At 51.5% G+C, this 20,639-nt stretch overlaps 2 protein-coding genes across 2 annotated transcripts; both read right to left on the reverse strand.

The window, feature by feature from the left end:
• Positions 1-904: 904 nt before the first annotated feature.
• On the reverse strand, positions 905-7,250 carry KISS1 (KiSS-1 metastasis suppressor). Its single transcript, XM_029068320.1, has 2 exons — positions 7,148-7,250; positions 905-1,292 (listed from the first exon to the last, which is right to left on the reverse strand). Exons 1-2 carry the CDS (start codon positions 7,248-7,250, stop codon positions 916-918), a joined length of 480 nt encoding a protein of 159 aa, XP_028924153.1. The 3' UTR covers positions 905-915.
• Positions 7,251-12,627: 5,377 nt separating this feature from the next.
• Positions 12,628-19,592, reverse strand: GOLT1A (golgi transport 1A). Its single transcript, XM_001508201.3, has 5 exons — positions 19,536-19,592; positions 17,842-17,933; positions 16,120-16,298; positions 15,709-15,772; positions 12,628-12,859 (listed from the first exon to the last, which is right to left on the reverse strand). The coding sequence occupies exons 1-5, from the start codon at positions 19,558-19,560 to the stop codon at positions 12,821-12,823; spliced, it is 399 nt and encodes a 132-aa protein (XP_001508251.1). The 5' UTR covers positions 19,561-19,592; the 3' UTR covers positions 12,628-12,820.
• Positions 19,593-20,639: the final 1,047 nt, after the last annotated feature.

Raw genomic sequence — 20,639 nt, forward strand, 5'->3', positions numbered from 1 at the left:
TTAGAGGGGTGTTTGGATTGGCCAAGGAGGAAGAATTCTAGGGATCCCCAGGACTTGGGGTACAGTGCAAACTGGAGGGATGTTAACTGCAAGGGCTCACACACATTATACCCACAAAACTCACACGATCCACCCACAGTACCTGTACCCTCACGGGTACATGAATATGTCATCCGCTGGCCCTGGTTTTCCAAGTGGGGGTAGGTGGGGGATGAGGTGTGCCCCGAAAAAGAAAAGCGATGTCTCGATAACGGAACAGGTGACCCAGTGATGTGACCCACGCAATGTCACCAGCACAAGGAAAAAACTAGAGGCTGGGCTCCGACCCAGGAGAAAGACTCATGTATTTGGGATTCGGTTATCGCAACAACCCCATGTTGTCTCCCTCCCTTTGCTGGTTACCATCCTCCTTGGGTATCACCTCTTCAGTTGGGAGATTGTGGGGTTGTCATGGTTTCAGGCCCAGAGCATCCCCCCGCAGGGCAGGGTGAGTCATAAAAGCTCAGTTTAGGTGGACTTTGGGTAGGAAATTCCGGGTTAGACCTGCTGAACCAAGCCTCATCTAGACTAAACAACTGGCCATTTTGCAGCAGGCCCCAGGCTGTACAGTGTGGAGCAGCCAGAGTGGGAGTCAGAGATGTCCTGCTCCGCGGTCACCCACGTGACAGTAGTCCACTGCCCCTGCCCCCAAAGATGGGCCATCTCTGTATTCCACTTTCGGCTCCTTTGGGTACCAAGCCCACCAAAGGAAAAACCCTCTAATCCCTGCCCTGACCCCTCTTCCCCTAGAGTTTGGCCCCTGGATCGATCCCACCCACACCCTCTCCTGAAAGCCCCTGGTTTTGATCCCCCCCTTCCCACCCCACCACATTAAAATTCATTTCAAATAGCCCCCTCACCCCAACCTGCCGGCCTCTACCAGATCTTCAGCCGAGCCTTGAGCACGCCCGCGTGCCGCTTCCCATAGCGCAAGCCGAAGGAATTCCAGTTGTAAGCGGACAGGTCCTTCTCCTGCTCCACCAGCATGCCGCCCTGGGGGCCCGTCACCAGCTGGCTCTGGGTGGGGCAGAGCCCTCGCCACACCTGGCCCGGGGACTCCTCCGGCGGGCAGAGCAGGGCCAACCTGGCGGTCTGTTCAGCTGCCTCTGGCCCGGGCTTCTTGTCCAGACACGGAGGGGTCCGTTCCCACTGGCCCGGGGTCCGCTCCCACTGGCCCCGAGTCCGCTCCCGGACAGGTTCCCACAGGCCCGGGGTCTGCTCCAACAGGCTGGCTAGCTGCCGAGACCGCCTTCCTGCAACAGGAAACCAGGGAGAGGGGCTGTCAGGAGAGAAGCCCGAAGGAAACCGAAGGACAAGTTTCAGGATCATACCTCCTTGGCTCCAAGATCCCCTAGGAAGTAATAATTATAATAATGACAACAGTTCCGGTATTCGTTAAAACACTATATGCCAGGCACTGTACTAAGCACTGGAATAGACACATGCTAATAGGGTTGGACACAGTTCCTGTCCCACATGGGGCTCATTCATTCATTCAATCGGATTTATTGAGCTTTGACTGTGTGCAGAGCACTGTACTAAGCGATTGAGAGAGTACAGTGCAACACTAAACAGACACATCCCCTGCCCACAATGAGCTTACAGTTTGGAGCGGGGGAGACAGACATCAATACAAATAAATGCATTACAATCTTAATCCCCATTTTGCAGATGAGGTAGCTCAGGCCCAGAGAAGTTAAGTGACTTACCCAAGGTCACACAGAGATAAGTGTCAGAAGCAGGATTAGCATCCAGTTCTTCTGACTCCCAGCCCCCGCTCTATCCATCAGGCCACATGACTTACTGGGAAGAGCGCAGCCCGGGAGTCAGGGAAACGGTATTCTAATCCCAGTTCTGTCACTCCCTGCTGTGTGACATTGGGTGAGTCACTGAATGTCTCCACGCTTCAGTTTCCTCCTCTGTATACTGGGGACTCAATACATGCTTTCCCTCCTACTTAGACCGTGAGCCCCCCTTGGACCGGGGCTTCTCTCCAATTTGATCCCGTTCTATCTACTTCACTGTTTGGCTCATAGTAAGCACTTAATAAATACCACAGTTATTATTATCTTTATCCACTCTCAGGCTGGCCCCCATCCCGGTCCTTACCCCAAGCGGCCTCCCACTCTAGTCTTACTGTACTGGGATGGTGGGAATCATTGCTTCTCATTTGCATTGATTTGAATACTATTTGGATACCAGTCCCGTCATTCCTATTCATTTCCCTTCAAACACTCAATCCTCAGTCTCTATTCCTTCCTTCCTTCTCCCTGGCCCTCCCGGTCGCTGCCCTCTTCTCCCAAGGAAGCAGCGTGGCCTAGCAGAAAGAACACTGGCCCGGGAATCAAAGGACGTGGGTTGGTGCCAGTTCCCTGCCGTGTGACCTGGGGCAGGTCACTTAACCTCTCTGTGCCTCAGTTTCCTCATCTGTAAAAGGAGGATTCAATGCCTGTTCTCCCTCCTCCTTGGATTGTGAGTCCTATGTGGGACAGGAAGTCCTATGTGGGACAGGACCTGTGTCCAACCTGATTATCTTGTCTCTACTATAGCTCATGCTACCTACTAAGCGCTTAACAAATACCATCATCATCAGGATGGGCTTAACCTCCCCTGGGAAAGCTCTCACCAGGTCTCCCAGCTTCAGCTACAGCCCTGGGTGGGGCCTGGCCCCACCGAGAGCTCGGAGATATCATTTGGCTAGGACCCCTTTTTCTCTTCTACGGTCTGATGATCTTGTAATAATAATAATAATGATAATATTTAAGTGCTTACTATGTGCAAAGCACTGTTCTAAGCGCTAGGGGGATACAAGATGGTCAGGTTGTCCCACGTGGGGTTGACAGTCTTAATCCCCATTTTACAGATGAGGTAACTGAGGCACAGAGAAGTGAAGTGACTTGCCCAAAGTCACACAGCTGACGAGTGGCGGAGCCGGGATTAAAACTCATGACCTCTGACTCCCAAGCCGGGGCTCCTGCCCCTGAGCCACGCTATCCCAGTGCTTGGTACAGTGCCTGGAACTTAGTAAGTGCTTAACAGATATTATTAAAAAACGAAACAAAAGCTCACTGCTCACCTGGTCCTTCAGCCAGTCTTTTCTCTCTGCCCAGGGGGCAATAATAATAACAGTAATACTAATAATAGTATTTGTTACCCTTACTAAGTATCAAGCACTGTTCTAAGCACTGGGGAAGTTACAAGATAATCAGGTTGGACACAGTCCCTGTCCCAAGTGGGGCTCACGGTCTTAATCCCCATTTTACAGATGAGGTAACTGGGGCACAGAGAAGTGAAGTGACTTACCCCAGGTCACACAGCAGACACGTGATGGAGCTGGGATTAGAATCCAGGTCCTTCTGATTCCCAGACCCGTGCTCTGTCTACTAGGCCACACTGCTTCCCTTGGGGGAATGTCTTAGGGGGTCTTTCCTTTGAGCCCCAGAAGTAGACCCGCTGGAGATCATGTGACTGTCAAGTCTACTGCCCGCCACAGAGCCCAGGGGCTGAATGTTCTCATTCTGTTTGCCTGGGTGATCTGGGGTAAATCACGATCTCTCTGGGCCTCAGTTTCCTCCCCGGGAAAATAGAGACAAGCACCGGGACCTCTGTCCTCCATCTCTGATTGAAGTAATAGCCCAGCTCTAAGGAGGCTAACTAAAGCTAACTAAATGCTTAATGAAATGGATTGTCCGGGTGACCTGAACTGACTCCTTTCCCCTTTCTGGATCTCATTTTCCCTTTCATCCTTTGGGGTTAATGAGGCTGGTTTAGAAAGCACTTCAGAAAGGAGGAGCTGGTCTCGTTAGGGTGATTATCGTATTTGGCAGGGAGATCAGGGTAACCAGTTCTCAGCGGACACAATGGATCCAACCATTTGCAGTCGTTGATTAGTTTCAATTGGAAGCCGTGGGGTGGGGGTGGAGGCAGGGCCCAGGCTCTGTGCTTCTTGTGAACTGCTGCCAACCCCCACAGAGCTGGACAGGGATCCGGGTGGAGAGGGAGGAGAGGCTAACAGGGAAGGTGTGGATTTGATGATTTCCTGGCCGGGAGCCAACATCACCCCTGAGGTGCTGGCCGAGTTTGAGAGCGATGGATTTTTCCTCGAGCTGCGGGGCCCCTTCAACACCTGGGAGCCTTTTGGTAGGTGGGACTGGACTCAGATTCAGACACTGAGACGTTAGACTGCGAGCCCTGTGTAGGACGGGGATCGTATCCGGCCTGATCTGTTTCTACCCCAGCTCTCAGTTCAGGGTTCCACACTCAGTAAGCACTCAACAAATACCACACGACACAAGCAGGTCGGACCCAGTCCCTGTCTCACACAGGGCTCACAGACTAAAGAGGAGGGAGAACACTTATTTAATCCCTATTTTACACATGAGGTGACTGAGAAATTCCACACGGTAGGCAAGTGATGGGGCTGGGATTGGAACCCAGGTCCCCTGACTCCCAAACCCGTGCTCTTTCCACTAGGCCACGTGCGGCCCGCCAACAACGGGAGTCAGGGAAAGATGTTCACCGAAGTCCAGTAGGGGATGCTGAATTAACAGCCCAAGACATCTCAACTGTGAGGCAGCAGGCCCGAAGAGAACCCCAGAATCCTGACCGCTGGGACCATCACAGAGGTCTGAAAACCTGACTACTGTGGTGCCCTCTCCCTGATTCTTGTCCTGGGGAGCGAGACACCCAGGGGGCCCAAGACCACTCTGGGGGCCACTCTGAGGGATTTGGAAGTTAACCCACCCCAGAGGATAGGTCATTCTGTCGCAACCCTGCCCTGGTGCTGAGGTGTCCGTCAGAGAAGACACCTCGGCCTTAAGAGGCCGGTCAAATAATAATAATAATAATAATAGTACTTACTAAGTGCTTAATGTGTGCCACACACTGTTCTGAGTGGTGGGGTAGATACAAGTTAATCAGATTGGACACAGTCCCCTCCCACGTGGGGCCCACGCTTTTAATCCCCATTTTTACAGACGAGGGAACTGATTATCTCGTCTCTACCCCGGCGCTTAGAACAGTGCTTGGTACATAATGAGCACTTAACAAATGCCATTAGAAAACTAAAGCTCTTTGGTAAGTGCACCAGATATCTTTGGAGGTGAAACCTGTGAGGCACTTTCTGCCGGTCCTCCCTCTCTGGGCTGCACAAAATCGTTACCTGGGAACGATCCAGAGACCCAGAGAATCAAAATGAGTTGCCCAAGATTACACAGCAGACAAGTGGAGGAGGTGGGATTAGAACCCAGGTCCTTCTGACTCCCAGGCCCATGCTCCACTAAGCCAGGCTCCTTCAAAGGAAGGAGGTAGGGCTGACACCGTATAAACTGCATCCGAGACACGTATAAACTATCTAACCCAGCATTTAGCTAGTGCTTGGCACATAATAAATGCTTAATCAGTTAATCGATCAATCGTACTCATTGAGTGCTTACTGTGTTCAGAATACTATACTACACGTTTGGGGGAGTACAGTATAGCATAGTTGGTGGACATGTTCCCTGCCCTTAATGAATACCACCGCGTTTTTTGTTGTTGTTTCATAATGGTATCTGTTAAGCTTCTGTTATGTGATAAGCACTGTTCCAACTGCTGGAGTAAATACAAGTTTATCAGGTCGGACACAGTCTCTGACTCACATGGGGCTCACAGCCTAAGTTGGAGGGTTGAGGATTTAATTTCCATTTTACAGATGAGGTAATTGAGGCACAGAGATATTAAGTAACTTGCCTAAGGTCACACAGCAAGCAAGTAGCAGGACAAGGTTTAGAACCCAGGTCCTCTGAATCCCATGCCAAAGCCCTTTCCACTTCTGCCCTGGGGAGCGTGGCATTCAGGTTTCTGCTTCCCAGGTAACGATTTTGTGCGGCCCGGAGAGGGAGGACCAAAAGGAAGTGCCTCACAGGTTTCACCTCCAAAGAGATCTGGTGCGCTTATCAAAGAGCTTTATTTTTCTAATGGCATTTGTTAAGTGCTTATTATGTACCAAGCGCTGGGGTAGATAGGAGGTAATCAGGTCTGACAGAGTCACTGTCCCACACCAGGCACACAATCTAACCGGGAGGGAGAACAGGTATTCATTCATTCAATCGTATTTATCAAGCACTCACTGTGTGCAGAGGTATTATTATTATTATTATGGTATTTGTTAAGTGCTTACTATATTCCAAGCACTGTTCTAAGCACTGGGGGAGATACAAGGTTATCAGGATGTCCCACATGGGGCTCACAATCTCAATCCCCATTTTACAGATGAGCTAACTGAGTCACAGAGAAGTTAAGTGACTTGCCCAAGGTCACACAGCAGACAAGTGGCAGAGCGGGGATTAGAACCCACGACCTCTGACTCCCAAGCCCGGGGTCTTGCCACTAAGCCATAGTGCTTCCCCCAGTTGAATTCCCAATTTACAGATGAGGGAATTGAGAAGTGAATTGCCCAAGGTCACACATCAGGCAAGTGGTGGAGCCACATTAGAATCCAGATCCTCTGATTCCCGGGCTCTTTCCACTAAGCCATGTTGTCTCTTAACAGCATGTCATTCATTCATTCATTCATTCAATAGTATTTATTGAGCGCTTACTATGTGCAGAGCACTGTACTAAGCACTTGGAATGTACAATTCAGCAACAGATAGAGACAATCCCTGCCCAGAGATGGGCTCACAGTCTAATCGGGGGAGAGACACATGGCAATTTTAGCTCTGTCACCCCCTCGCCCTCCCGAAGAAGCCAACATTTCAGGAATGCCGGGAAAAGCAGTAAGCTCTAGGAGAAAGAGCACAGGCCTGGGAGTTCTCAGACCAACTCCACCACTTGCTTGTTGTGTGACCCTGGGCAAGTCACTTGACTTCTCTGTTCCTCAGTTACCTCATCTGAAAAATGGGGATTACATCCTCCTCCCTCTGACGGAGACTGTGAGTCCTATGTGGGACAGGGATTGTGTCCCAATAAATACAACTGAATGAATCAATGAATGTCCAGCCTGATTATCTTGTATCTATCCCAATGTACTTGACACATAGTAAGTCCTTAACAATTACCATTTAAAAAAAATAAATCCAGAGATCCCGCAAATCCTTCCCTGTCCCCCCGGGGCAGGTTGCTCTACCTGAAAATCTGGGGTTCTGAATGGGGGTGAATTTCTCCACTGTCTCTCCAAATGGGAATGCGCAGAGGAACAGCAGCAGCAGCAGAGAAGTCAAGGAGCTCATCGTGGGAGGCGGAGGGAGTTTTCAGGGCGGTCCTGGAATGAGAAAAAAAAAGACTGTTTCCTAAACGGGGCACCTTGGAAGTAGCCATTACCCCGGCACTCGGTTCATAACGACGGAGCCCAAGTGGGCTAGCAGAAAGAGCTCTGAATGGGGGTTAAGGGGCCTGGGCCGAGCCCCTGCTCTGTTACCTCTTTGACTTTTGACCAGAAACTTACCCTCTCTGGACATCTCAGTTTTTCCAACTGTCAGATGGAAAGAATCAGAATCATTTTCTGCCCCTTCTTGGCTCATGGGCTCGGGGTGAGGAGAGGTGAGGAGAGGTGAGAGAAATGATGCGAAGGGAATTTGGAAACATTCAAGGTACTGTATTACTATGCCCTAGGTTCTTACCAGATCATATACCTTGCACCCGTCCCCTAGTAACTTCTCATCTAAAGGAGTTCACTGGACAAAGAGAGACCATGTTGAGTTCCTGTAAGAGTCTCTGTCTCCCTTCCATTCAACTGGGGCAAGTTTAGTGGTTTTGACGATTATGCTTTTCAGATCCAAATTGGAACTTTCCCATTTACCTTGAAAAATGTATGGCCACAATCAGAAATGGGAGCTTTGCATTTCTGTGTTTATTGGAATGCATTCGAATCCACACTCTAAGTCACACTGAGAAAAGACTTGGCTTAACAGACTATCCAGATACTGGGGGGAAGGAAGAAGACTATAAAAACATAAAAATGAATTCAAGGGGTCTCCAGTCTAACGAATTTACTTTCAGCCTTACCATGCCCTTTCCTGCACTGCTCTAGCCAGTCTTGCCCTGCTCTTTTCTGCCCTGCCCTACCTTAGCCTAACCTACTCATCTTGTCCTACCCTGCCCTGCCCTACTTTGCTCTTAAGCTAATTGCCATGGTTTCTCTTTTAGAGAGGGCACCCTGTCCCTCTACGTCTTGGCTGTTGAAATTCAAGAATCAATTTAATTTAAACTCATGGGAGATGCAGCCATCCTTTGTGATTTGAGGGTTCGTGATAACGCATCTGAGTTCAGGGCTAATTGCACCGGGATATGGTTTCATAATTCTTTCCCCCTTATTAGAAAATTCAGCCCATCTCCTAGATGACAGAATGTATAGGCTCAATTCCTCTCCCGTGGCATTCTAATTTCCTCAAAGCAGCTTTCACAAATAAGATCCGAAGAATACAGTTCGTGATCCCTTTCAGGATAGAGGTCTTTCCTGCCACACTTTGGATTGTGAGTTTCGGGTTTTGTGAAGCATCCCCAACTTTTCAGAGAATAGGGGCACTTAAAAAAAGTGCACAGTGATTATGATTTCAGAGACAGGCCTCCAGAGTTGCAGGGTTGAAAGGGTATCTAGAGGGTATCACTCAGTCCATCTCTCTTTCTTGGGGAAGGACCATATCTGAATGACAGACGAGCAACTCCCGAAGGGGATGGCCTTGTTCTTGGGCATTAATAGCAGTGACTCACAAACCTCTTTGTCAGGAAAGATGTGCTCAGTCTAATCTAAATCCCTCTCATTCCAGTGGAAGCCCCGGTCCTTGTATTAACTGCTCGGGAGCGGTGACTTGTCCGCATCAATCAATCAATCATATTTATTGCAGAGCACTGTAAGAAGAGCTTGGGAGAGTACAGTATAAAAAAGTTAGTAGACACAATCCCTGTCCACAGCGAGCTTACGGTCTGGAGCGGGAGATAGACTTTAACACAAATAAATAAATTATGGACATATATATAAGTGCTACAGGACTGAGCTACAGGATCATAATCACTGTGCATTTTTAAAGCTCACCTAGTCTCTGAAAAGGGAGATAATCCAACTGTAAGGGCAGAAGGGAGTGGGAGAAGAGGAAATGAAACCTTACGGCTTCTTGCAGCCCTCATCTCATGTGATCCTCAGCCTGCTCTTCTCCGGGCTCTCCAAGCCCAGCTGCTGGGATTCCCCCTCCTCCTGACCCGTCCCCTCACCCAGAGCCCCCCTTCTCAGCCGTGCCCTCATTCATCCCTGCCTTTCCTCTCCCAAGGAGAGAAGCAACAATCTGCCTTTCCCTTCCTCATCCATCAGTCCATCCATCCTTCAGTAAAATGTATTGAGTGCTTACCATGCGCTGAGCACTGTACTAAGGATTTGGAAGTGTGCACAATACTGGGATTGTGGATGCTAACACTGCCTCTGGACTGATGAGCTGAATGATAATAATAATTACGGTTCTAATTGCTAGGGTGAATACAAGATAATCAGGTTTTCCCATGTGGGGCTCACAGTCTAAATTTCCATTTTACAGATGAGGGAACTGAGGCACCTAGAGGTGAAGCGACTTGTCTAAGGATCTGACAAGCGGCGGATTTGGGATTAGAACTCACGTCAGAGGGTTCCCAAGCCTGTGCTCTTGCCACTAGGCCATGCTCCTTCTGGAGGTTGGCGGAGTGTTGGGTCGCCGCTCGGGGTTGCCTTGCGGGACGTGCCCGCTTGGTCCTTCCCTCTCCCGTCGGTTGCCCACTCCCCTTGTAGGACCAGCCTCCTCTGACCCACTTGTTGGAGTTTAGTTGCCCTCCAGGTTGGAGGTCTGAGCCTCAGCAGTGAGTACCTGCACGCATACGAGGCCCAGCTTCATACTGAACAGGATAGCAGTATTTACCCTTGAGATGGGGATGCGGGGAGCCTATTTGATGAAAAAGAAATGAGAACCAACGCCTTCTGTTCAAGGAGCCCCCTGGCTTGCACCTGCCTGTGCCACCCCCAAATATTCCGGATCTGCTCTGGCTCAGCAGAGGCTTTTCTTCGGGCCCTGCCCCCTCTCAGGTTTCCCTGGGGGGTAAGTTAGGTGCCACTTACCTCGCCTTGGCCACCTACCTTCGCTTTGGGTCTGGCCAGTTCCGGGCGTCTCCCCAGGCTGCAGCTCTCTGTCTCTCTCTTTAACTCCAGGAGAACCTCTCTCCTCTTTATCAAGTCAGAGTGACGTCTCCCGGCTCCATCCCACCTCTATTTCCCCTCCGCGCCCCCCTCCCTTAGCCCTCTTCAGGGAAAAAGCCGGGCACGGTCCTTTCTCCCTGAAGCCTCTCCCTCCGGGCTCACTCAGGAGAAACTGCTTCTGTCCTTCCTCTCCTCTCCTACCCACCACTTCCCAAGCCCACCCCATCCCTTTTTCCCTTTCTCCCTCATTTTGTCCCCTCTAAGCCCCTGAGTCCGGTTGTTTATGGTTTGACCCCTGAGAGAGGGTGAGGATGAAAATTCCCAGAGGGTTGGCATCAGTTTGCCTCAAAGGGTTTCCCCTTTCTCCGGCCACCATACAGCCCAACAGGACCCTGCAACGGTCCTCCCTAATGACAACTCTGAGTTACAGATGGGGCTTAGTTTTGGTGCCGTTAATGGGTAATTGTCTTTAAAGGGGCTTCTGTCACTCAAGGAGGAGGGAAATGGGGGAAGGAGGGAGAGCAAACACATGCAGCTTTAGTTTCATGTGAAACAAATAGTAAAGGACCCAGTTTCCTGGAGAAGAGAACTGCCAACCCCTAAAATTCTTCTTTTTACCCTCTTTGCCAGGCTCACTCTGACCTCTTTTATCTTTCATCTACAGCAGCGTGGCCTAGTAGAAAGAGCACAGATCAGGGAGTCAGAGGATCTGGGTTCTTACCTCAGCTCTGCACGGTCCCTACTGTGTGATCTTTGGCAAATCACTTAACTTCTCTGTGCCTCAGTTCCTTCCTCCATGAAATAGGAATCCAATATCAGTTTTCCCTCCTACTTATAGTCTGTGAGCCCCATGTGGAACCTGATTATCTTATATCTACCCCAGTGCTTAGAAGAGTGCTTGGTACATAGCGTTTAACGAATATCGTAATTACTATTATTACAGCACCCTTTAGGCGTGACAGCCTTCTCTGCAGTTACCCCACTATTCTCCTCTCCAATCAAGCACATTTCCTCCCTGTCTTCTATACCAGACTCTCTTCCCTCCAGGCCAATATTCCTACGTGTCCTCTTCCTGTTTCCCCAACCAAGCCTCTTCCCTCCTTTAAAACTACTAAAAATATACCTTCTCCAAGAACCTATCCCAGATGAATTTCATTTTCCTCAAGTAATTCCAATCATTCTAGATACTGTTTGGTTAAACTGCATCTTTGAATGTTACTTCAGACCCTTGTGTATCTTGTTCCACGTGTATGTATCGATCACTAGAAAATTTTCGTTTTTTATTGGTGTCTTTCCCGTCTCCCTCCAGAGATGATCAGTTCCCCTAGAACAGGGACCACATCTTCTACCTCACTCTGTGCCACAGAGACGAGCGCAAAACATACTTCCAGGGGATCTCGAAGTAAAGGATGCTGTGGCCTCCCTTCTGAGTCCCCACCCACCGACACATTCAAACCTGGAAATCTCCTTTTGTTAACTTTATGAGGTTTTCCTCTGCTGAGTCCTGAGGGGGTGGGGGACAGAGGGGAATTTGGGAATCTGCGTCATTCTAAATTGAACTATACTATCTGGGAATTTGTTTTCTGGTTTCCAGTATAAGCGGACAGCTATCTGCCAGAAGGGGTGTCAGATGAGCCCAACCGAGGGACGGTGGTTTGGCTGGATACCGTCTGACAAATTCGGGTGATGAATGGAGTGGAGGTCTGCGGGGTCCCACCAACTCGTCATTGCGGAGGCCTCTCTGCCCCTGGCGGGCCTGCATTTCCGCCAGAAAGGCAGCCGGTCTGATTACTCCTTTGTTCTTTTCTGCCCACCTTCTCTAATTGAATCTCGCCCGAGCGCAGGGAGGGTTGAAAGTTGGGGAAGGGGCACCGTGCCCACGGAGACAGCGGGGGTTTGGGTTTGTGATCTAGGTTCCTTTCCTCCAGGGACCCCGAGAAGCACTGGAAATTAGTTCTCAACTGGAACTCTGTTTCCTCTTTCTTATTTCCCGTCTGCCCAGCTCGGAAGCCAGATTTCATTTGAGGAGGGTGATATCAACTGCTCTCCACCGATTACAGGAGGAAACAGTCCTCATCTGCAGCAAGAGGGATTTAAGTGAGGAGGAAGAGCTTCTTTCCGGTCATGGCTGTTAGACTCTCCTGGCACAATGGAGGGGAATCTCTTTCCTCAAGAGATTCTAAGAAGGGGGACATTTTGGAGACAATTCGTCTAAAGGAGGAGGATGAAATGACTCCTGGAGGCCCGACCAGCCCAAGGCACGCTTGACCCAGAGAGCCTGGGAGCAGGGGCTGGAATTGCACACCACTGAGAATGCTCAGTTTAGAGTTTTAATCTTTCCATCCATTCCAGGCAGAAGTAAAACCCAAGTACCAATTCCCAGGCTCTGAGCCAGTGTGGTTCATCTCTTTGACACCCCCCCACCCCATCGCCACCCCGCCACCCAGGGCTCCGAGACCCTCAAAGAGACCACATCCAGTAGCAAAGACACCTTTGGCTTTGGAGAGTCAACCCCCGAAACCCCCCTCCCCTCTCCCGACAGGAAAGAGAAGCCGGGTCTGCGTCAGAAGAGGGAAGCGGGGGCTGGGAAGGCACAGATCCCATATCACGGATGAGTCCACCTCTTTCGATCACTTCCTGTCCCGGTCAGACCATGGAGCTGGTGCCTTGAAGCCTGCGGAACAGCTGCCAGAGTGAAGAATCATTATTGAGGACAATGCTGGCGGAGCAGATTCAATATCCAGCTTATTATGGGATTCGGCGTGGAGCGGTCCGGGGACTGCGGCTCGAGGCTCGGCAGAGGCGGCGAGAGGGGGCGGAGGGAGAGAGCAGCCCGCAGAACCTCTGGGTGCTGGAGCCGGGTGCGAGGCTCTTCACCATCACCTCCACAAGCCCCCATGCCCTCTAGCCTTTTCTGGGCTCCTGCGTCAGGCAAGGTGCCAAGCAGAGCAGCGAGGCCTGGACCCTACCGTCGTGTGCCAGCATCCCACGGAGGACAGAGGGGCAGGAAGAACGTCTCTTTTGGAGAGGATTAGGGAAGAGTCTTTAAGCAGAGGGAATTTAGGCTGCCTGACTGGGAGCTAGAGACAGCTGCTGGGGGCCGCTGGCTTGGGCTCTGGGACCCTGCAGTTCTTGGGGTACAGCCGAGCCTCACTACCCGGCCCAGAGCTCCCCGGGAGGGACCTGTTCCATCAGTCCTGGGCTCTGAGAGACTCTCAGTCAGTCAGTCAGTCAGTCCAATGTATTTATTGAGCATTTACAGAGTACGGAACACTGTACTAGGCACGGGGGAGAGTACAATGCAACACTATAACAGATACATTCCCTGTCCGCAATGAGCTTACAGTCTAGAGGGGAAGAGCAGCGTGACTAGTAGACAGAGCACGGGCTTAGGAATCAGAGGTTGTGGGTTCTAATCCCCGCTCCGCCACTTGTCAGCTGTGTGACTTTCGGGAAGCTATTTAACTTCTTTGTGCCTCAGTTACCTAGTCTGTAAAATGGGGATTAAAGACTGTGAGCGCCACGTGGGACAACCTTGTATCTCCCCCAGCGCTTAGAACAGTGCTTGGCACATAGTAAGCACTAAAAAAATACCATTATTATTATTATTATTAATACACATAAATAAAATTACAGATATGTACATAAGTGCTGTGGGGCTGGGAGGAGGGATGAATAAATAAATAAATAATAATGATGGTATTCGTTAGGCACCCCCCGATGTGTGAAGCACTGTTCTAAGCGCTGGGGGGATAAAAGGTGATCAGGTTGTCCCCCATGGGGCTCACAGTCTTCATCCCCATTTTACAGATGAGGTAACTGAGGCAAAGAGAAGTTAAGTGACTCACCCAAAGTCACACAACTGACAAGTGGTGGAGCGGGGACCCATGACCTCTGACTCTCAAGCCCGGGCTCTTTCCACTGAGCCACGCTGCTTCTCTAAATAAAGGAAATAAAGGCAGCAAGCCAGGGCAATGCAGAAGGGAGTGGAAGAAGAGGAAAGGGGGGCTTAGTCAGGCAAGGCCTCTTGGAGGAGATGTGCCTTCAATAAGCCTTTGAAGGTGGGGAGAGTAATTGTCTGTAAGATATGAATAGGGAGGGCACTCCAGGCCAGAGGCAGGGGTGGGTAAGAGAATGGTGGCACCCTGGGCAGAGGCAGGTGGGAGTTATTGCTGTTTCTTGGGTTTGGGGCATCTGGGGCAGTCACCCAAGTCCCTGGAGTTCTGAGTTCCCCGGACCCCGGGCTTGGGGTTCTCTGGGACAGAGAGATCCCGCTGGGGCTGTTGGCAATGGAAGGGAGGTGCTTGAGACCCGACCAGTCTCCTCCCAAAGTAAGGGGGAACCAAAGCTTGGGAAGTCCTGCTGGTCTCTCAGAAACACAGCCTGGTTTGGATGGCTCAGATACACCCACAGGTTCCCTTCCCTTTCCAACCTTTGGGACTGTGGGGAGGAAAGGGGGTCGGGGCAGGCTGGGAAGCTCCTGGTCTCCATGGGGTACTTACCTGATGTAAGCTCGTTGTGGGCTGTTTATTATTTTGTACTCTCCCAAGGCCTTAGTACAGTGTTCTGCACACATTAAGTGCTCAATAAATATACTGACTCACCGACTGACTACTTTTGTACACACACAGCAACATCCTCCCAAAGGCCAGGGCCAAGTCTCTTTCTAGTTCCAGCTGGACCCGAGCTGGTCCTGAACGCCACACTCCCTAGGCTCAGTTGCAGATCTCCCACCCCTCCAGGGCCCCAGTGCTGGGAGTGCTGAATGCCCACTTGCCCCCGGCTTCCAGCCCGACAATAAGCTACAGGGACATAGGTGGATGGTGGGGGTAACTGCTAGTAGAACATTTAAGCCGAGGAAGGATTCCTTTAGCGTGTTGCCTGTGGAGATAGGGAGGGAGTGGGGCATGGCAGAAGAGAGAGGGAGGCTGATCCTGGAATGTGGGGAGTGGCTTGGAAGAGGGCACGGATATGGGAAGGGGAGAAATGAAGAAACGAAAGGAGAATCTCTTAATAATAATACTGATAACTGTGGTATTCATTAAACACATACTGTGTGCCAGGCACTGTACTAAGCACTGGGGTAGATACAAGATAAATGGGTTGACACAGAAAGACAGCCATGTTTGGTTGGCTTCATCTCCTTTGAGAAGAGAACCAAAGGGTAAATTATGATATAATTTTGGTGCTGGTTGGTGAGAACCCAAGAACATAAGCAAGGCCACTACTGGGTCAGAGCCCTGGCCCATCCGGCCCAAGATTCTGCAAGCAAGACCAGGAGGAATCATTCCATCTCTGTCCTCCTGGACATCCCTTCTCCATCTCACGGGTTCCAGCTCACGTTCCTCCCATTTCCCCCTCTTTAAAGACTATCTGCCCACGATTAAAGCCAAATCCCCCTGAACTTGTTGATGTCTCCATTCTGCTCTATGGGAATGAGTTTCCCACGCTGACCACTGATATGGGAAGAAAGAATTTCTCCTGATTGTTGGCTTTGCCAATTCCAGGACCCCAGGGCCAAGGGCTCAACTTACCGGACTCAGGAGTGGGATGTTTGTGACTGAGCCGAGGAAGCCAAAGGCGACTGGAAAAAATCCCCTGGGAACAAAAGGAAGGGAGATGTTGGGGTCTGACAAGTTTCCTCTGATGGGGGTTGAGAGGAGGGTGGCGCGAGCACAAGGGAAAGCGAGGGGCCTATCTAGGTTATTAGAAGTTCTATCTTCCTGGAGATGCAGCTGAGTCTGGGGAAGAGCCATGTTGATTTAGAGGGTCAGCGCTTCCTGGCTGACGAGGGCTCCCCATTCTACCCCCTCCCAATTGTTTGGAACTAACTGCCGGGGGAGGAGAGATTTACACTGCTGTCAAGGGACCCAAGGAGAGCGTCTGCAGAGGGAGCGGAAGGTGTTCCGATGGCCACGGGTCGATGGGAGAGATTGAGGACTCACTTGAAGAGATTGATGAAACCGTAAGTCTCCAGAATCATCCCCAGGAGAGGCCAGCGTAGGAGAACAACGATCACACCACCCAGGAAGAAGCTGGTGGCCTTGAACTTCTGCCGTTGGAAGAAGAAGCCAAAGGTCCTTCTGAGTCCGATGATGAAGGAGAGGCCGGAGAGGAACAGGAGCTGTCCGGGGGGGAGAAGAGGAGGGTCTTGATGCCCCTTTTGAAGAAAACGGTTCTGCCCCAGGACTGAGGAATAGGGTTTAGGAGCCAAGGGGGTAGGAAAGGCATACAGACAGACAAAGTGATGGAGGCTCTGAGGAGACAGACCTCCTCCTCACTGCCATCTCTCCAGATTCAGCTAAGGGAGGGAGGTTTCTGCTTGGAGGCAGAGGGTTAGACAGGATGATTCCTGGCAGGTTCTTTTGCATAGCAGACCCCCAACTTTCTAGGGGGTTCATATTCCCAAGAACTCAAAAGTCCCTCTCAAAGCTCCGATCGTCTAACTTCCCCTAGGGGTAGGGAGGGGCTGGTTGACTGTTCCCATGTTACAGATGGGGAATCTGGGAACCCAGATAGCATACAGATCACACAGACCAGCTTGGCCTAATGGAAAGAACACCGGCCTGGGCGTCGGGGAGCCTGGGTTCTAATCTTGGTTCTGGAACTTGTCTTCTATATGACTTTGGGCAAGTCACTTAACTTCTCTGTCCCTCTGTTTCCTCATTTGTAAAATAGGAATTCAATGCCTGATCTCCTTCCTATTTAGATTGTGAACCTTATCTGGGATAAGGACTGTATCGTGCATCTACCCCAGAGCTTAGAACAGTGTTTGCCTCATAGTAAGTGCTTAATAAATGCCATAGTAGTGATACTAATCATGCACTAAGCAGCAGCGGGTTAAAACCCACAGATCCTGACTACCCTAGAGTCAGGCTAGATGTATAGATGGCCTACAGTGCTAACGTGTGCTGCTTAAACTTAAACAGAGATGCTTGGCTCTGGGCAGGGCCTGGTCCTGTCCATGGGGCCCAGGCAGCCGGAGAAGGAGGTGCTCTGCTATTTCAACTCTCCTAGGAGAGAGGAGAAGGGACCCCGACTTCCAGGAGACATATCAGGGGTTCCTCGTTCTCATCCTCTAGACTAAGCTCGTCGTGCGCAGGGAACTTGCCTACCAACTCTGTTATATTGTACTCACCCAAGCGCTTATAACAGTGCTCTGCACACAGTAAGTGCTCAATAAATACGATCGATTGATCTCTCTTCTACCTCTTTCTCACAGTTCTCCCTCCTGCCCGGACCTCTCTCCCGCTTCACTCTCCCCATCTTCAAAGCCTTTCTGAAATCACGTTTCCTCTGGAAAGCCTTCCCTGACTAACCTCTGATCCCCACCTTATTCCCCACCCCCACCAACTAACTGCACTTCATCACTTCTTCATCCCCTAAGTACCTGGGTACTCCCCCCCTTCCTCAGCACCCTTCTCTTACGGGCATATCTTTAAACTCTGTTGCTTGCTTACCCCTTCCTGTAATTGATTTGAATGTCCGTCTCCCCTTCTAGATTCATTGATTTTCATGTCTGTCTCCAGGGATCGTGTCTACTAACCCTATTGTATTATACTTTCCCAAGTACAGTGTGCTGAACATTCTCAAAATACCACTGTTGATTAATTGCCAGTTCCGGGGGGCGGAGGGGGGGAGGGGGGGTTGGGCCCGAGGTTACTCACGTTTCCGAAGGCCACAAGCACCGAGTCAAAGTGCAAGAGTATCCCCAAGAAGATGAAGAAGATCCCGAAGCCTGCGGTGCCCACGCCGATCTCTGTAAGCAGAGCCCAGTGGTGGGGCTAAGGAGCTGGGTAAACTGATACCTCCCACAGCTTTGAGACTCCCTCCCTCTGCGGCCCCTCCGTCTTCTCGTGAGGCCTTGGGGGTCTAGGAGGACTTGGGGATGTCAGTGGGGTTTGGTGGGGTGAGGAGGCGGATCCCAGAAGAGAGGGAGGAAGCGGAGGAGGAGAACCCACCCCTACAGCCAGGTTGGGCTCTGATGATCCTTCTGCCCCAGACCTACAGAGGAGCCAGTTTCTCCCCGGGGCAGCAAGCTTCAGGTCTCAGGGGAAGCACAGACCCCACTGTCTTGGGGGCACCAGAAGAGAAATCCGGAGGGGTCGAGGAGGGGTCACTGGAGTCCTCTGAACCAGGCTCCCCAGTATCTCACTTGGGGGTAACGGTGAGAGCCAGAATTGTATCTACTTACCCTCAAGTCTCCCCCTTTCCACTTCATCCTGTTTGTCCCTCCGGCAACCGAACTTTAGTCCAGGCTGTTCTGGTTGGCTCCTTTGGGGCCCACTTAGAGTCCTGGGACTCCCCACTAGTTCAAATTTCTCTAGCACCCCTAGTTTCCAGTGTCTTCAATCACACTGCCTCAATTCAAGCTCTAGCCTCTACTGAGAGCTTGAGAAGCAGCATAATGTAGTGGAAAGAGCACGGGCCCGGGAGTCAGAGGACTTGGGTTCTACTAACGATATAATGATGATGATATTTGTTAAGCGCTTACTAAGTGCCAAGTACTGTTCTAAGCACCGGGGTAGATACAAGGTAATCAGTATGTCCCAAGTGGGGCTCACAGTCTTAATCCGCATTTTACAGATGAGGTAATTTGAGGCACAGAGAAGTTAAATGACTTGCCCAAAGTCACACAGCTGATATGTGGCAGGGCCGGGATTAGAACCCACGACCTCTGACTCCCAAGCCCGGGCTTTTTTCACTAAGCCAGGCTGCTTCTCACTTGCCTGCTGTGTGACCTTGGGCAAACCATTTACTTCTCGGTGAGTTAGTTTCCCCAACAGAAAAATGGGGATTAAACTGCTGTTCTCCCTTCTGCTTAGACGACGATCCCCATACGGGACAGGGACTATGTCAGAAGCGATTAATTTGTCTCTTGCCACTTAGAACAGCGCTCGACACATACTAAGGTCTTAACAAATGTAACAACAACAACCATAGTAATCATAACAATACACCGGGATGAATCTCCCCACTATCCTGTTGGGAGAACCGCGGCCCCAGGTGGGTAGGATCACAAGACCAACCAGCTCCGAACTACGATCCGGGTCTCCCGAATCCCACGATCCTTCCCCCGGCGTCCGACGGAATCCCCATTCGGGCCTCCCTCTTCCTCTTATCGTGGTCCCCACCTGTGTCCGCTCCTACCCGCCAGCCTCCCCGCCCATCCCCGGTGGCCTCCCACCGCTCCGGCCCTGGAGCCCCAGCGGCCACCGGTTCCAGAGTTCAGGGAGCGGGTCTCCCGGGGAGAAGGCGCAGGCGACGAGGCCTAGCTCTGGTGGCCCGTCTCCCCGCGGGGCCCGAGAGCCGGATGGGCCCGGTCCCCCGGTCATCCATCCCATGGACCACCAGGACTCACTCTGCCATTCGGTGATGGTCACCATGTTGGCCGCGGCCCCAGGCGCCGCCGGGGTTGGGGGCAGCGGGTGGCCGGGAGCTGACAGCTGCTGCCACCCAGAGGCTGACCCTTGGCAAGGCTGTAAATCTCGTCATCAGGAAAATGATTAACTCCCAGAAGCTGGAGATTGCCTTTTAATCCCAGATCTCCCCCACCCTGCCCGTCCAAGAAAGACCCCCGGCCCCAGCCTGCGCTCTGCATCTCAACCGATACCCCTGTGTCGCTCCCGCTCCCCCCGCCGGCCCCCCTCAGTGGCGGTTTCCACTGCCCCCCTCCTCTTGGACTTCTCTCTCTTGGACCGGCCCTTGATAATAATAATAATGTTGGTATTTGTTAAGCGCTTGCTATGGGCGGAGCACCCTTCTAAGCGCTGGGGGAGATACAGGGTCATCGGGTGGTCCCGAGTGAGGCTCACAGTCTTCATCCCCATTTTACGGTTGAGGAGAAGTGAAGTGACTCGCCCACGGTCACACAGCTGGCAAGTGGCAGAGCCGGGATTCGAACCCATGACCTCTGACTCCGTGGAAAGAGCCCGGGCTGGGGGGGTCAGAGGTCATGGGTTCGAATCTCGGCTCTGCCACTTGTCAGCTGTGTGACTGTGGGCGAGTCACTTCACTTCTCTGTGCCTCAGTTACCTCATCTGGAAAATGGGGATGAAGACTGTGAGCCCCGTGTGGGACAACCCGATTACCCTGTATCCCTCCCAGCGCTTAGAACAGTGCTCTGCACGTGGTAAGCGCTTAACGAATACCAACATTAAGTAATTAAGCCCGGGCTCTTTCCACTGAGCCACGCTGCTTCTCTATAAGCTCCCTTGGAGGGGTTTCATCCCCACTTGAGGCACCAGCCCCCAGGGACCCCTGCCCAGGAGACTCTTTCACCTCGGGGCTCCTGGAGACCCCCCAGACTGTTTGGCGGGCCAGAGTTGGGTGTGCAACTCCTCATACCTCACCTGACTGAAATTGGAGGTCTTATGGGTTCCGCTCCCCACCCCCTTACCCAGCCTGCCCACGTTCACTGGGGCTGCAGGCCCCCAACTCACCTGGAGATCCCAGAGGAAACCAG

The sequence above is a fragment of the Ornithorhynchus anatinus genome, chromosome 7, assembly GCF_004115215.2.
Source record: "Ornithorhynchus anatinus isolate Pmale09 chromosome 7, mOrnAna1.pri.v4, whole genome shotgun sequence".
NCBI classification, from domain to species: Eukaryota; Metazoa; Chordata; class Mammalia; order Monotremata; family Ornithorhynchidae; genus Ornithorhynchus; species Ornithorhynchus anatinus.